The sequence below is a fragment of the Triplophysa dalaica genome, chromosome 13 (genome assembly GCF_015846415.1).
Source record: "Triplophysa dalaica isolate WHDGS20190420 chromosome 13, ASM1584641v1, whole genome shotgun sequence".
In the NCBI taxonomy this organism is placed as follows: Eukaryota; Metazoa; Chordata; class Actinopteri; order Cypriniformes; family Nemacheilidae; genus Triplophysa; species Triplophysa dalaica.
The window spans coordinates 1,723,384-1,739,730 of record NC_079554.1 but is presented as its reverse complement, the minus strand read 5'-3'; the positions used below and the strand labels follow the sequence as shown (position 1 = coordinate 1,739,730).

At 35.9% G+C, this 16,347-nt stretch overlaps 1 protein-coding gene across 5 annotated transcripts in view; it reads right to left on the bottom strand.

Annotated features, from left to right (window-relative positions):
- cdk19 (cyclin dependent kinase 19) overlaps positions 1-16,347 on the bottom strand; it is a 43,793-nt gene that overhangs the window by 8,591 nt on the left and 18,855 nt on the right. For all 5 annotated transcript variants that reach the window (XM_056764112.1, XM_056764108.1, XM_056764109.1 and 2 more), the window contains exons 5-11: positions 9,500-9,557; positions 7,755-7,886; positions 7,530-7,673; positions 5,535-5,604; positions 2,094-2,166; positions 1,428-1,525; positions 1,165-1,243 (exon numbers count right to left, since the gene is read on the bottom strand). In XM_056764112.1, coding sequence (XP_056620090.1) covers positions 1,165-1,243; positions 1,428-1,525; positions 2,094-2,166; positions 5,535-5,604; positions 7,530-7,673; positions 7,755-7,886; positions 9,500-9,557 — 654 coding nt within the window. The remainder of the gene's footprint in view (positions 1-1,164; positions 1,244-1,427; positions 1,526-2,093; positions 2,167-5,534; positions 5,605-7,529; positions 7,674-7,754; positions 7,887-9,499; positions 9,558-16,347) is intronic.

Genomic DNA, 16,347 nt, shown 5'->3' with positions numbered 1-16,347 from the left:
TTCCTACTGTTTACAGTTACGTTACGATTGGCTGGCGCTGGCGTGTGTCGCTTGATATTCGCATTAAGTTAATAAGAGACACATTTTTTGGCACTCTCCGCCAATCGCAACGCCTTTCGATTTCGCCTTTCAACGCCGCAGACACAAATGATCACAGCATAATTAAATCTAGAAGCAGAGTTACTGCAAGGTATTTAATCTGTGCATCCTTTGTTTATATCTCCTCGTCTCAATGGTTATCGTGGCCTATGGTTGTGAAACGACGACAGACGCCAGGAGAGCGCAAACTCCAGGCGCTTTGGAAAAAAGGAGAAAGCAGTACAACTTGCGTAAAATATCTTTATTTGTGTTCTGAAGACTCCGGGAGGTCTCATCCCTGATAGCACACATACATCTGGCTTTACATCTGCAAGACATCTACAATACATCATTTCCTCATCTGCAATAGGTCTTGGAGACGTCTGCTGTCTGTAAGATGTTTATGATTTAGAATGGATGTAAATCTGCTCTTTCTAAGATGTTTAGCAGATGTTTTTACACAGCAGATCTCCAGATCTTAAGCAGACGTATTACAGATGTTCAGACGTCTCCAAGACGTATTTCAGATGTAAATGCAGACGTCAAACAGACGTGAGCCAGATGGGTTGTGCTATCTTTATATAATAACACAATTTAGATTTTGAGATGAACTTTTCCTTCCATGGGTCATCTCTCAATCATTGAGAGATGATTGAAAAAAAAAAAGTATTGAAAGAAACAGGTCATACAATGAGTACAAAGGGATCCCTCAACTTATATTTTACAGTTTGCCGATGAATACGATTTTAAGCTTTAGTAACCCACAAAGCCCCGCCACACAACAAATCCCAATTTAACCCAACTGTGTTTGACCCTTTAAGCATGGTTGAAAAAAACACAACCTAGCAACCAACCAGAAAACCCTAGCAACCATCGAAAGGTTGACTACACAGGCGAGTTCCTACAAATGACATAAGTTTAGATACTAGTAAAAAAACTCTAAAAGTGTAAGATGCTGCACAGGGTACAAATCAGATCTGGATAAAGTGAGAAAGGCATCACATGTTTGTGTGTGCGTGTGTCTACGTGTGTGTGTGTGTGTGTTTGTGTGTGTGTGTGTGTGTGGTGAACATCAGGCTCTGTTACCTTCTCAGTTTTCTCCTCAGGCTCATCTTCATTGAGAAACTCTCGTTTGGGATAGGGAATCTGACATCCTGCAAAGACACTAAAACACACCACACACAACTGTTCATGTTTCTTCTCTTCAGAACGTCAGTATTACTGATTAAAAACTTGTTATTTAATGTGACACAAATTCAAACAAGCATTTTACAGATACTCATCCTACAGTGGAACAAAAATGTCATTGGGTCTCAGTGTAGTTTATGGGTGTGTGTGATCACTCTTACTCAGATGTGGGTAAGGGGTCCTCGAGGAAATAGGGGTCCTGCAGCGCCTGTTCTGATGTGATTCTTTTGGTGGGGTCCATGGTGAGCAGCTTCTGAAGCTATGTGAAAGAAATAACAGATAACATAAGTGTGTTACACACATACTCTGTGTGCAGTGTGTATTGCGGCACATATGCGGCGCGGATGCTAGATGAGCCACAAATTCAACAATTGTCACATATTTGTCACTTTAAGCCTCCCACACGCTGTATAACAAACTGTGTTGTGTATTTCACATAAAAATATACTTTAAGATATCCCAAAATCCCAAAATCAAAGTAATTAAATTTTCAGGTTATTGAAATGTCAACGTTTTATGTCTATCTTTATGTTTTGGAGCATGATACATGTGCTATCGTTTAAAATCTGTCAGTGCTGTACAGTTCAAATAGACTCGATGCATAAACGATCGCTGCAATGCACCGCTACTGCAACTGACGGACCGCACCGCATGCGCGTGCTGTGTGAGTGATCTAATCTGTTAACAACATGGGAACGTAGAAAAATATGCACTGCAAACAGACTATGTGTGAATCACACGTTACAGTGTGTTACAACAGTGTGTTACAGGGGTTTCAACACTTTATCACAGTGGTCAGTATATTAAACTGTTTGAAACACACTCACCAGGAGAAAGACTTTGCTGTCGGGTTTGACTTTGTGTTTCTCCATGTATTTGATGAGACTGCTGTTGGCATATCTGTGAAACACACACACACACACACACACACACACAAAAACAGTACATTTACACTAGGGTTGCAATTAAAATGTTTGATCGAATTAAATACATGATATCCGAGCTAACGCATGACGAACCAGATACATAATTTCCTGGTCATTTTTGGTAACAACAGGACTTACCAGCTGGCACGTCCCAGGCATGTCATTTCATAACCATTAAATGAGCAATTCATGACGTGGCCTGCACCAACTAGTGCCGTTACAAGATTTGGAGAAGTTCACTTTCAAAATACATTTTCATGATAATTTACTCACCCCCATGTCATCCAAGATGTTTATGTATTTGTTTCTTTAATCGAAAAGAAATAAGGTTTTTCCATATAGTGGACTTCAATGGACTCTAAATGGTTGAAGGTCAAAACGACAGTTTCAGTGCAGCTTCAAAGGGCTTTAAACCACACCAGATGATGAATAAGAGTCTTATCTAGTGAAACGAACAGTCATAAAAAAAGGCCATCATAAAAAACATTGACATGTGCTTCCACAAATAAGACGTTGGACTGTCATGATCCTGCCGCAAGATTGGAAAAGTATGACAAGGTGAGGTAGGATCATGAGAGTACCTCCCCTAAAGGGACGCCCCCTGGCATCCCCCAAGGGGACACACTATGAACAGACGGACAGAGGCATTTTTCCCTCATATCTTCAATTTCAGGGACATTCTGACTGCATTCTATAGGCTTCATCACGCACTGTTGTTGTCCTGCATCATATATCAACTGTTTAAAATGACAGATGACTGTAGGTACGGGACAGGGCGAGTGTGTTAAAGCCTCAGTGAAATTTGAAATGAAAGTGTTATCCTTTTATTAAAAATAAGTTGGCTTTGAGGATGTCGATAAGCTGATATGCTCTGACACGTTGACAAAATTCCCATTTAGAGAAGATATAAGTGTTCAAAACTAACAGTCTGGCACGTGCGCTCAAACAAATCTAGAAATTCCATGACATCATGAATCGGAAGAGTCCCGCCCCCTTCACTAAGAGGTCTGCGGAAGCATCGCCTCATATCAGCCACTTGTTCGCACATTTGTTATCTCCTACATGCAGGGCCGCAACCACACATTTTCTGAGGGGTATGTGAGATCAGTTTTGGCGCCCACATCCGCCAGCCCAACCCAATATAGACAACATAAAAACACATAAAAAAATCCGTAGACAAGTTATATATTGCCTTTGGAGTCATTCTAGTTATATTTTAAATCATGTCAATACATAATTGACAAAGTACATAAAGTTAGTGCACAGACATGCACAATAAATGAAGCCGCAACTAATTATTATTTTGACAATCTAATAATCGGATGATTCTTTTATTTCGGATAAAAGGCTCTTTGGATTTCCACCATACTTTAAAATATTTTTAGTTTGTGGTTCATATTTCATGAAAACACAACATCATTAAACTAAAACAAAGAGAAACTCACTTGCATTGAACAAAGAAGTTTTTAATAACAATCATTCTTTTGCGCTCTCTTGTCTCTGTCATCCTGCTGTCATTCTTCACGCTCTTTCACTGTCCTCACGCAATCTCACAGTGCGATGTGCTGCGCGCTGTATGGAGAAGAATGCGTCAGCTCGCGTGACATGCAGAACACAGGCCTGACGTTCAAACTGCACAGCTTGTGTCGTATGGGGAAGGCGCATTGTGACGATTAATGAAGAGCCTGACAACTTTCTTATATGCGTGACAGTGGGAGACTTAACAACCTTAACAACCTTTAGCGCCTCAGGACGTTTCCTTTCTTGATCCATTTGGTGACTTGACTGTCACAGAGCGAGCGGTTGACATAATAACTTGATTAAATAAAATATATTTGTTGAACTCATTTAAAATGCGAGACAAAAGTAAAACTGAAATGTTTTAAATATTGTTCTATTTTTTATTATTTATAACATTTTATAAAAAAAACGTATTATATAATATTTTGGCCCCCATCGTACGGCACCAGTATGTACCGCATATACTGCATACCCATGAATTTTGCGCCACTGCCCACATGATGAATTTCTCATAACACACTAGATGTGGGATGATTCAGACAGTGTACACATTTAAATGTAAGTCTTAATTTCATGTTAGTGTCACGCGAGCGGTTGCATCATGTGATCTGTGCCCCTGTTGAGAGACACGACAGCACAGAGCCGAACATATGAATCGATCATATGCACAAAACTTATCTGACCCATTTCAAGTCTTCACCGAATATTGTCCGTCAAGACTCACAGCCTTGATGAGTAATGGAGAACGCCTGTCACAAACACACATAAATGACACATCACTGGTATCACTGATCTTCATATTCTTTTCAATAGACTTTTACCTGACTGTGGCTGACTGTGTGTCGTAAACAAAACGCTATTGGTTGTTTTAAAAGGGGGCGGGGTCACTCGATATGTCTCGCGCTCTCTGCATTTTTCAGTTGAAATTGCATCAATTGCATGAGTTCCAAGGCATTGTAATGGAGTTTTAAATGCGTTAATGGTAACTTGCAATTTTATATCATAATGAATGAATTAATCTTATTAATGCGTAATTTCTTAGCCCTGATTTACACACAAACATACGATTCAATACTGTAGAGCCTTTAGTCTTTATTAATGTTTTCATATTTGATAAAAACCTCGGAACACAAATGTAACTTTGAGAGATTTGTTGTGACAAAAAAGAAACCAAAATACATCTGACTATATCATATTAGATCCACTGAATGACTTCTATTGTGATCTCTTCATTATTCAGTACAAGTCATCTATTACAACTGTCTATTACAAAAAATAAATGTTTAGTTTCATCTATTGTAAGCAATTAATGTTTGCATGTAGTTATATTTGTAATCTCTATAAAGGTTTGTAATGGCAAGATACTCATGATTTTATTTGAGTAACGTCAAGCTTTTGAAGAGCAGTGTTCACAATTAAAGGCTAAGGGTCGGTTTCCTGGACACGGTTTTAGGCTGTCCTAGACCAAATTAAATGTCAGATAAAACAACTTACACTGACACATCTTAAAATATATCAGTGCAGTTGTTTTGTCTCAAGGTGCACATAGTAATGTTTTTATTTTGTAAAGTATGTTTTTACAATTAAAGTAATTATATAAACTAATCCCTCTCCAGGAAACCGCCCCAAAATGTATTGTGTTAAACTGTGCTGATGTGCTCCTGTGGTTACACCCATGTTAACTGATGTCATACATTCATTAAATATCACATGGACACGCCTCAGGAATGTGAAATCCCTTCTGAGAAGACACTTGTTTCCGCAGGATAACAGGGTGTGCTTTCAACTTGATTAAAGGTGTGAATATAAAACAACACTCACGTGGTTCGTCTGAAGTCTTTCTGGAGCGTTGGATACTCTGGCATTTTCCGGATGTCCTCCCAGTCTTTATCTAGACAATTCACATGATATTAATGAGGCTAAAAGACTGATGACTGAAAACAGCATTTCTATGAATAGTACGATGTAGAATGAACATGTGCAATTCCATTAAAACCATCAATCAGAGACATATTCAAAGCTTAAGTACTCATGTGTGTATATGAGTCCACATAAAGCATTCATAGTCTTCTGTACATTATCAAATTATTTTTTGTAGGTACAAGACATTTTATATACAAGTATAATTTTACGTATAAACACATGTATTTTACAGAATGTTTTTCACATGTCATCACAAGGGAACTGAGATGAGAAAATGTTCCAAATCCATGTCTCACGTGTGAACGTGTTTTTAAACATGTGACATTCATATGGCTTTTCCTTAAGGGTAGCTTTGCTGGAAAATCACATTTAAACTGAGATAAAATGTACATTTTTAATACTAAAATAATTAAAATGATTAAATTAAGTTAATTCAAATTAAATAAATGTTATATTAAATGATAAATCAAATGAACAATTCTAGTTCATATGTTAACAATGCGTAAATACAATTCTATTATCATACATTATTTATTTAATTATATAATTATTCTTACTGAATTTTTTAATAATATTAATTTTATATTATAACGTATATATGTTACGTAAATAAATCCTTTCTGAAATATATTTCTTTTTTTTAATATTTTTTTATATGGATGCTGATGGACACAAATAAAATAAAGTGACTCAATGTAACTGCTTCACATTGTATTATGAACAGCTTTAAAATGAAAACTTCAAAATTTATTGACATAAGGGTCAGATATGAGGAAAGAGAGCAAGAAACAGTCACAGGAACAAAGTCTGTCCTCACTCAAAAGCCCAACAACACTGGGATTTCATGTCAAATGTTTACCAGTCGAGAGGTTTCTGAAACCGCCGAACATAAAGACTCTGTACACACCTGAACAAACCTGCAACTCCGTCATTAATCTCAACAACATCTCTACAGACAAACTAAATCTCCTCAAGCTCTACAGCGGGAACAGAAAGACGTCTGGCTCTTAATTCTCATGACTACATGACAACATTTCCAGCTCAGCAGGATGGATCTCTAGAAATATTTTTGACTATTTTAACAAAGAGAGGAGGGCTGCATGTTATATATAGACAAACACTTCTATTGTTGATCTTCAATGCAGTGGCAACGTCAAAATACAACACAATCCTCTCTACCTGAAAATGAAACTGTGACAAAGTAACTGCTGTTTTGTCCTTCAGTGTGATCTAAAGAATCAATTTTACATATGGGATCATGTAAAAACTTTTCACACAATCGCCCGGAAATTTAAAAACAGTCGATGATCAGGGCCGATATATATCCTGTCAATCAATAGAGGACAGGAAAATGAAAGGAATTTGTGCTCTGTATATGGAAAAAGAGAAAACTTTATTGAGTATTGCCATTGTATACAACTTTACACATTTACTATTATTAGTTACTAGTTCTCCACTAGGTCTCAAATATATATTGTACGTTTTAAACCCCCAGTACACACTTCAACCATGATGATCTTATAGAACCATCCTGAAAAATTATTTAATTATTTAATGGATTTATTTGGTAATAATGTTAAATCATATTGTAATAACAACAAAAACTAATTTTGTAATGGTTTTAATAGAAAAAGCTAAAGGTTCATAATGGTAACCAGTAGAATTTCTGTGATGGTTTCTATTGTTTTTAGCAAGGATGCAATACTGCTGAAGAAGCAATAGAAACGCAATTCTAATGGTTTCCATGAAAATCCCATTAACTTTTCTATTACAATTTGATCGATTTATATGCAAACTTGTCCTCTGGGGTGACAGCAAAAATTTTGAAGAAATACTCTTTGGGAGAAAACGAGAGAACACACAATTATTCAGTGTTGTTAAGAGATCAGTCACCTGCTGGGAAGCCCATGACACTGAAGATGCGATCTAACTGGTCGTGATGGAAAGGATTGCTGGTCTTTATGTCTTCTTGTCGGCAATGGAAGATCGGTTCTGACGTCAACAGCTCAGCAAAGATGCAGCCTATTGCCCAAATATCTAAAAGAAAAAAGCAGCACATATTAAAAACCCATACAGGTTAGCACAGAAAGGAAAAAGATGGAACAATGCGTAACGTACCGATTGCTTTGGTGTAGTGTCTCGCCCCGAGCAGAAGCTCAGGAGCTCGATACCAGAACGTCACGACCACCGGGTCCAGATCAGCCAACGGCTTTAATGGGGAATTAAACAGCCGCGCAAAACCCATATCAGCTAAAACACACAAGCATCAAATCCACTTAAGCAAAGATACACACACAAAACTTTCTTTCAATTCAAACATACAGATTCTTGTGTCAACTTTTTAGGAACAATCTTTTCCACCTATCTCTAAAAATCAAGGAAGCAAACATCTAAACAGAAGAAGTGATTTAAGGGTCAGAGAGAGGATGGAAAGGGATCATGGAAAACTAAATACAGGTCATATTTCAGATGCAAAGTGAAATTCAAATTGAGAAGCAAATAGATGATAAATGAAAGCAACACTCCTCGAGATTCTTAAGCTAAACAACAATTGCTATAGGTGCACAAACTGAAACGTACGCTGTTGTCCTGATCATCTTCACAAATATAATAAAATATATATATATAATATATGTGCAGCACATTTTAAATGTTGTTGCGTGCTTTGTGTTTCGATAAATCGCATCCAGAATAAAAGTTTGTATCTATAAACACACATGCACATATTAAAAATATGAATGTATATATTAAAAATAAAAGTTTATATATAATTTAAATGATTTGTTAATATAATATGTAATTGCAAATATTTCTCAAATATATATGCATGTATGTGTGCGAACATGTGTTTATAAATACAAAATAAATATGCACAGTGCACAGAGATATGTTATGTACACACAAATGTTTATTCTGGATGCAGCCCTACAGCAGATAGTTTGGGAAACGTTTACACTGTAAAGATTACGAAAGGGTTTCAAAGTAAATGAACATCAACTAACATAAAGAAATGTAAACTGTAATGTTATGTTTCAGACAGCGATGGTGACACACACTTAAAGTTATGATTGCAGCTTTAAAGTATATTAAAAAACATTCTTCAATAATTTTTAATAATACTTAAAAAAATAAAAGAAATACTTTAATGTTAACTATATGGTGTTCTTATAAGTTGCTTGGGATAAAAGCGTTTGGTAAATGCCTAAAATGTAAATAGAAATGTCTAGCAGTGTTGATGTTTGATTAAAAAGCAATAGACTTTAGGTGATCATGTAATGTTCTCCTGTGAAATGTGTTTCTGGTTTAAGTTCATGAGTGATACAGATTCAATGGCACCCAGCTAACACAGAAATACAACGCAAACACAATAACACATTCCACAGAGGGGTAAAAATAGGGTCCAGGCCAAGAATAGTGTGTGATGTAAGACGATGACTTGACCTCTACCCAGACTGACCTCACAGCCTGTCTAAGCTCTCTAAACCTTCACCACGCCACCTTAAACACAATGAGCGGGGTTGGACTTTATAACAGAATATCCAATCTTCTACAAGTGCAAGGACACCTCAATAATTAGTATAAAAGTAGCTTTAAATAAAAATGATTGAATAATTATTTCATGGTCTTATTTGAATACTTGATTCTGATTGGCTGGAATGTGTGCATTAAAAGCCTTTAACGCACGATATCTCCAGTCAGTTTGATTACATTTAAATGATTACGTCACTTTCAACTGTTTGATCTAAAATGACACTGTAAACATCAATAAAAGCTTTAACCATGGTATAAGCGGGATAATCCATTACATATTTTTACGTCGTCTAAATTATATTGGTTTTCAATACAGCAACACATTTGCTCACCGATTTTGACCCTCCCTCGCTCTCGACCCTCACCCATCACCAAGATATTGGCAGGTTTCTGAAAAAAAAAACATATATCATGTGACATTTCAGTTTTGTGGAAAAAACCTCAAATTTGGATGTTGTTTTTACATTTTACTCGAATATTTGTCCAAAACCACTTACAAAATATTTTAGTATTTTAAAAAAGAATTAAAACTAGTGTGGTTATAAACGTGTATGTGAGTCATTCTTCAGTGGAACACAAAAGAAGATATTTTAAGAAATGTCTCAGTGGTTTTGTGTTCATACAAGTCAATGGGGTTCAGTGTTTTTGGTTGTCAACATTGTTCAAAATATCGGTTATGCAGAAGAAAGAATGTCACTCAGGTTTGGAATGACATGAGATAAATAATTAAATTTTCATTTTTGGGTGATTTATGACTTCAAGGGGCGATTTGCCAGACAGGTCTTAAACCTAGTCCCAGTCTAACTGAAATGTTAGAGGCATCTTAAACGAAAACTACTTACGATGGCATATCTTGAAATATATCAGTGTGATTATTTTGTCTCAAGATGCACGCCAGCGATGATTTTTGTACGATATGTTTTTTAACACAGTTTAAATATTCAAATTTTACTAAGGCCTAGTCCTGGTTTAAGATAACTCATGTTTGGGAAACCGCCCCTAAATGTTCATATGAAGGATTTAGATAATCAGAAAATAATCCCTTTTGTGAGGCAGCCACAAGGAGCCACTCATTCACTTAACACAAGGATCTGAGTGTGGAATATAAATGTGTAAATGAGAGCTTGGCTAAGAAAAGACATTTTCAGTATTATTGCATAGTCAAACTCCACATGTTAAATAAATATTGATGTCTGCCTATCCCTATATTAGGACAGGACTGCATTTGTGTCTGACGGACATCTGCATGAAGCACACAGCCATAACAGCCACTTTGTTTATGTAAATACTCTCTGTTTCACAGGCTCTGACATCACTCCTAAACATCGCTCCTGTGGCTGAGGTCATCTGTGTTTTAAAATATTTTATTCATGTCACTACAGCTGTATTAATATAAATATTCCACAGTTGAAGTGTAACTTGTTTATTAAATTTTGTGCTGGACAATGATTACAATTTTTTAATTTCATTAATCGCATGACTTTTATGTGATTAATCGCATTAATTCGCAACTTCCATCTTTTTCGATGTCCCAACAGTTTGAAAAAATAACAGCATGTCAATGTCTGAAAATGTTCAATTCGCGATGTAATGACTCATTTGTATCGATTCATTCACTGAACCCATCAAATCACTCAAAACACATCAGAACACAAGCGTGCTTAGACCATTTAACAAGAGTGGTTAGTAAGATTAAGTATTTAAAGTTTATTTATGACAATGTGTAGTGAAGTACACTTATTATAATTTACTTCTGAGTTACTTTTGAGTATGAGCTAGCTAATTTGATTTAATTTTATGTGGTAAAAATAAAGAAAAGGCCATTGGCAAAATTACAGCTTTTTGCAAAGAGGGCAATAAAGGTGGATTGTGAAGAGTGACTGGTTATATTTCTGTCAGATCATTTCATAGCCAATATATAACTTGATTATAAAACTAAATAATAACAACTGTATAAAATAACACATACAAACTTTGCACTTATTTTGGTTTTATTGGGCTCGCAAGTGTTAAAGCGCGAATATGAAGTGGTCTATAGCCGACTATTTTAAAGGTCAGAGTGACAAATTAACAGAACGATTCATCAACTGAGGTCATTATTCAAGGTCATTATGATTACTATAAAAAGGGTGCGACCAAATTCTAAGTTGGTGCGACCGACTGAGAAAGTGAAAGTGTGTCGCACCAGTGCGACCAGTGGGGAAAATGAGTTTAGAGCGCTGCATTGTAAAGCGTAAATTCAATAATGAATTCAAAAGAAGTGTATTGTGCACTTTCAATTTAAAAGTACAAATTTCAAACAAAGTTCAATACGATTTGGTTTGCAAACACTTTAAACAAATAATGTGCTTTTTACAACAGTATTTCCTTTACATAGTAGCATTAACAATTTTAACTTAAAATTATTTTTGTAAATCTCCATTTAAACATGAATGTAGTAAAATTAAATATTAAACCAAATTTTTATGATGAACATTATAAATAGAGATCTTTATTATGCTGCTGCCCCTTTAAGAGAGCTCAATACAGATTTACAGATCTAATATACTGTGACCAGTATGATTTGTTTACCAGCTGTTAACTCTCATAAAACCGACTACTTTACATGGACGATTGCTAATATGAAAAGAGAACTCGGTTTAGTAGTTTGCGCTCTGACTCTCTAGGCGCGCAGTCAAAGGCCAACCACAAATGCTCTCATTGGTTGAGACGCATGGTGACGCCTTTCCCCAGCCAGTAACGATCAACATCCCACCCCTTCTGTGACCCATGGTTTGTCTGTACGTGTCGGAGCCAGTGAGCAACGGACTTTCGAAAAAATGCACGATTTTGTGTTAATGCACAATAAAATAATTGCCCGGGTTAATGAATTAAAGCGTTAACGTGATAATAACATCAACTTTCCCAGCCCTAATTAAATCATATAATTACAATTATATAATTTCTTCAAGAGAACATTGTTTAAAAGTGCAGATTTTGCGTTCTACTGTAGAACAGAAACACAAAAATAATCATCTCCTAAACGTAGAGGAATGAATTACTATCATAAATAATTGTTTTCTGTCTTTTCTCATAATCATTAATGGTTTTATGGTCTCCGTGTGGTCAGAATAATATGGATCACTGAATATAGGATGATCAAATGGATGATAGAAACGCAGAGCGCTCTGACAGTGCTGCATGAAGCTGTTGCATTAGTAAGCAACGTGTCAGAGATCCTCAAGTCTCTGTCTTTCTTCCTAATGAGGGTTTGTTGCTATGGGAACAGCAACCATCACATCTCACTCGTAATTCACTGGGCACAACACAACACTTCCCTAAGTGTAACAGCTTCAGTGTTTAAACTGTACATTATAATTGTAAGCAAACCAAATCTGTATAAAAGTAGAATTAGTTAATAATAGTAAATAATACCAATGTCATTCTATTATATAGCACAATTAAAATATCAATGATCAATGTCAAAAACAATGTCATCTTGGCTAAATTACCCAAATAAAATGGAGCATACTTGTTTATCCAACTTAATGGTCCTAAAATTTTATCGTTTAACTTATTTTCGTCTAAGAAAGAGCTCCTATTTTGATTTAAAGGCAAATCGACCTGCATATCATCTGCGTAACAGGGAACCAGAATGCTGTGCTTCTTAATAATAGACCCCAGTGGGAGCAATTAAACAGTGAGTGAAAACAAAATAGGGCCGAGGATTGAGCCGTGAGGCACACCCTCAGTAAAAGGTGTTAATCCACAACAGGGATGAGGAATACTGGTCTAGAAGGGCCACTGTCCTGAAGAGTTCAGCTCTAACCCTTATTAAACAAATCTAATACGGATCACCAAGGTGTTCATGATCACTAAAACGTTTTAAAAACTTTAAAGCAGGTGTATTGGAAGAAGTTAAACTAAAAAGTTAAACTCTACAGGACAGTGACCCCCCAGGAAGATCTAGAAGAACGGGTTCCAATATTTACTACCACACACTCTTTCGTAAGTGGTGAAGTCCAAACTGGTGCTTCAATATTTATTTACTGGACTGGACTGACCTGTTTGTCAGAATTTTTTAAAACTGTTACACTTCCCAGAAGATCACAGGCAGCACATTGACTTGTTTTAGGCCTCAATGTGCTTGGTTATTTAGCTGGATCTAAAATAACATGGGACCCTTTAGTTAATTATAATATTTTCATTTTTTTATTAGATTTGTAAATTAAATCTGTAGTACGTATTACAAGAACACAAAGTTTTTATAGCAATAAAAATGACAAAAATATGTAATTTGTGTGTATTGCTGTAAATTATGTAATTAATTATGTAAAAAAATGTAATTAATGATTTAATTATAACTACACTTTATTACAATAGCGGACTTACTTAACATTTATTTTGGTCGTCTTTTTTGGGCAGAAACACCCGATGAATTTTGTATCAATTGTTTTAATAACAGCTTTTTTACACCCAGAAAGTTAAAACAGACCATAATATTGAATTGCGTGAGCGAATATCTGGTCAGTTCGGTGCAAGGTAAGAAACTTTAGATCTTTAGCTGGATTCTTCTTTCTGTGCGGATATGTTTTGCATCATAAATGGTTTTATGTCATAATCATGTCATGATTTAGCATTTTGTTGTTTCATTAACATTAACAACAAAAATAGCAGCAGGTTTTTAGTCTATATGTAAGGGATAATGTAATACAGCCAGAGAATAAGCCTTGACAGTGTGATGAGGACAAGACGTGAAGCGGAGGGTGTTCTTGTATCACACTGAAGGTGTTTATTCTGCAATAACAACAGTCACTTTCATTCAGTGATCTGATACAGGGATACATTCCCAACTGTTTACATTCACTTAAGACATAACGAACTGTTCTCATGTGTTTTTGACATAACCTTGTATTTCACAGTAACTTATATAATACACCCAAAAAGAGGCGATAGAGAACTGGCTTGTAGCTTTGCGCTCTATAAGAACTTGCGTCAGTGCGCACACTTCAAGTGGGAAACCGATAGAAAGTTTAAATGGACAAACGTTTTAAAACGCTTTAAAATAACAAACTTTCAGGATGACAAACAACGCCAATGACTGTATAAGAGATATGCAGGTAAATGTGTGGCACTGCATGTTAGAACAGCTGTGCGCTGCCAAGACTCAACTAGACTGCAACTATATGCTTTCGAAACACTCTTGCAGTAGTTTAATATTATGTGCGTCGAAGTTGAGATACAGTTAGGTAGGAATGCATGCGATTATTGAGTTTCACTATTAACCGTGCTTAAAAATGGAAATTAATGCATAGTAATCTTCATAATCCTGCAACCGTGATTATTCCTCAAACTATAATCGTTCCAACAAAATCTATAATCATTGCCTCCCTACCTCCAAGCCTGAAGCCCTAGGCTACTGCCTGCTCTGCCTATAGGTGGCGCCGGCCCCTGGTGTGGAATGTTGTGAAGCGGCTAAAACAAAGAATGTCAGCACACCGAAAGATTGAGTGGATTGCACCAACAAAGATGAGTCTTAAATCTACATTAAATAAAGGTTTACTTAAAAAATATGTTGCACCTTCTTTCACAATAAACAGGGTTATATTTAGCTTGACATATTTCATTTCATTAGGGTACTTAAGAAATAACAAGAAGCCAAAGCAAAGGTTTATGAATAATGTTTTGAAATGCTCATTTAATAAACTTAAATAAATAAAAGGTTTAAGGCAGCGCTGCAAAAAATACTTTCTTACTTAGTCTGGGGTAAGAAAAATAATCTGGAATTGAGTGACTAAGAAAAAGGTAAAGTTTAATTCAAGAATCTTTTTCTAACCCCATTGGCAGATTTTTTTTGCTTGTTTTAAGCACAAATTCACTGAAATTGTATATATATTTTAATAAAAACAAGACTTATTTTCTTAGGTCAGTTTGCTCATCAAGAAAATGCTTCTTGATTCAAAAATGTTTAGAGATTTTTACTGGAAAACAAGAAAAAAAGACAAAGTAAGAAAGTCATTTTTTGCAGTGAACCAGGTAACATTTTCTTAAGTTAAACCTTTTTTTAAGTTAAATCAATCAAACAATTTTTAAAACAATTATACTCTTCCACATTCATGTTTAATGTTTTTTTTAAAATATCATCAGATCTCATGCAGTTATTTTGTTGGTTTTCTAAAGCCCGGTTTCACATACAAGGCAGCTGCTTCATGAACAGCTAAAACAAGTTTTTGGTAACAATTCTGTCCACATATTCACATGAAAAAGATACAGATTTAACTTGGTCTTGACTTTGTGTCGATGGTCATGAAGTGATTCACACCTGGGATACATACCAACACCCAACTGGCCTGTCAGTGTGGAATGTTGTGAAGCGACTAGAAGAAAGAATGTGAGGACATTTAAAGATTAAGGCCCTATCATACACCCAGTGCCACGTTGTTTAAATAGCAAATGCATATTTGCTCATTTGTGTGTGCATTGGCATGCTGGTCTAAAAAGCATAGTTCAGGCGCATTTTTAATAGTGTTGCTATTTTGAGGGAAATAAAAAAAGACTGCGCCATAGACCAACTCAAACCTGGTCAAAAGTCAATATTGTTATTTAAAGAGTGCGTTAGTATAAAATACGCTTCATACTTATTACACAGATGGCAGGAGCACACAAACATGCCAAAAAGAATCACAATGTTAAATATTATTATTGTGTATATAAATATAAAAATCCGGCTTGTCCTGTAGATGATCTACTCTCATGCACGAGCAGATGCGTTTCATCTCTGGAGAAGTGTCCAGTCTTTGCTCTTGCAAATTCCGCCGTGTAAAAAGCAAATCCGCCGTGGCTCGAGCGCAACTGGGTCTTAAAGGGAATAAAGACGAGACTCTGATTGGTTTACTACACGTTACACCAAAAAAACATCCATTAAGAGAATAGGTACAACCTGTTTAGACCATGTAACCAGGCACGCTGACCATTTTCCCGTCGTTAAACTAGTAAAAGCGGATTCGGACACACCCTGAGTGCACCTGCGCCGTGCTCTGTAGCTTTAATCGTGAATGCGCTTAGATTGTTAAAATAGGGCCCTAAGAGTGGGTTATACCAACAAAGATTAGTATTAAACCTGCATTAAATAAATGTTTAGTTTACTTCATAAGAGAAAAAACTAGTACCTAGATTCAGAGGTGCCAGACGGGAGAGCGAG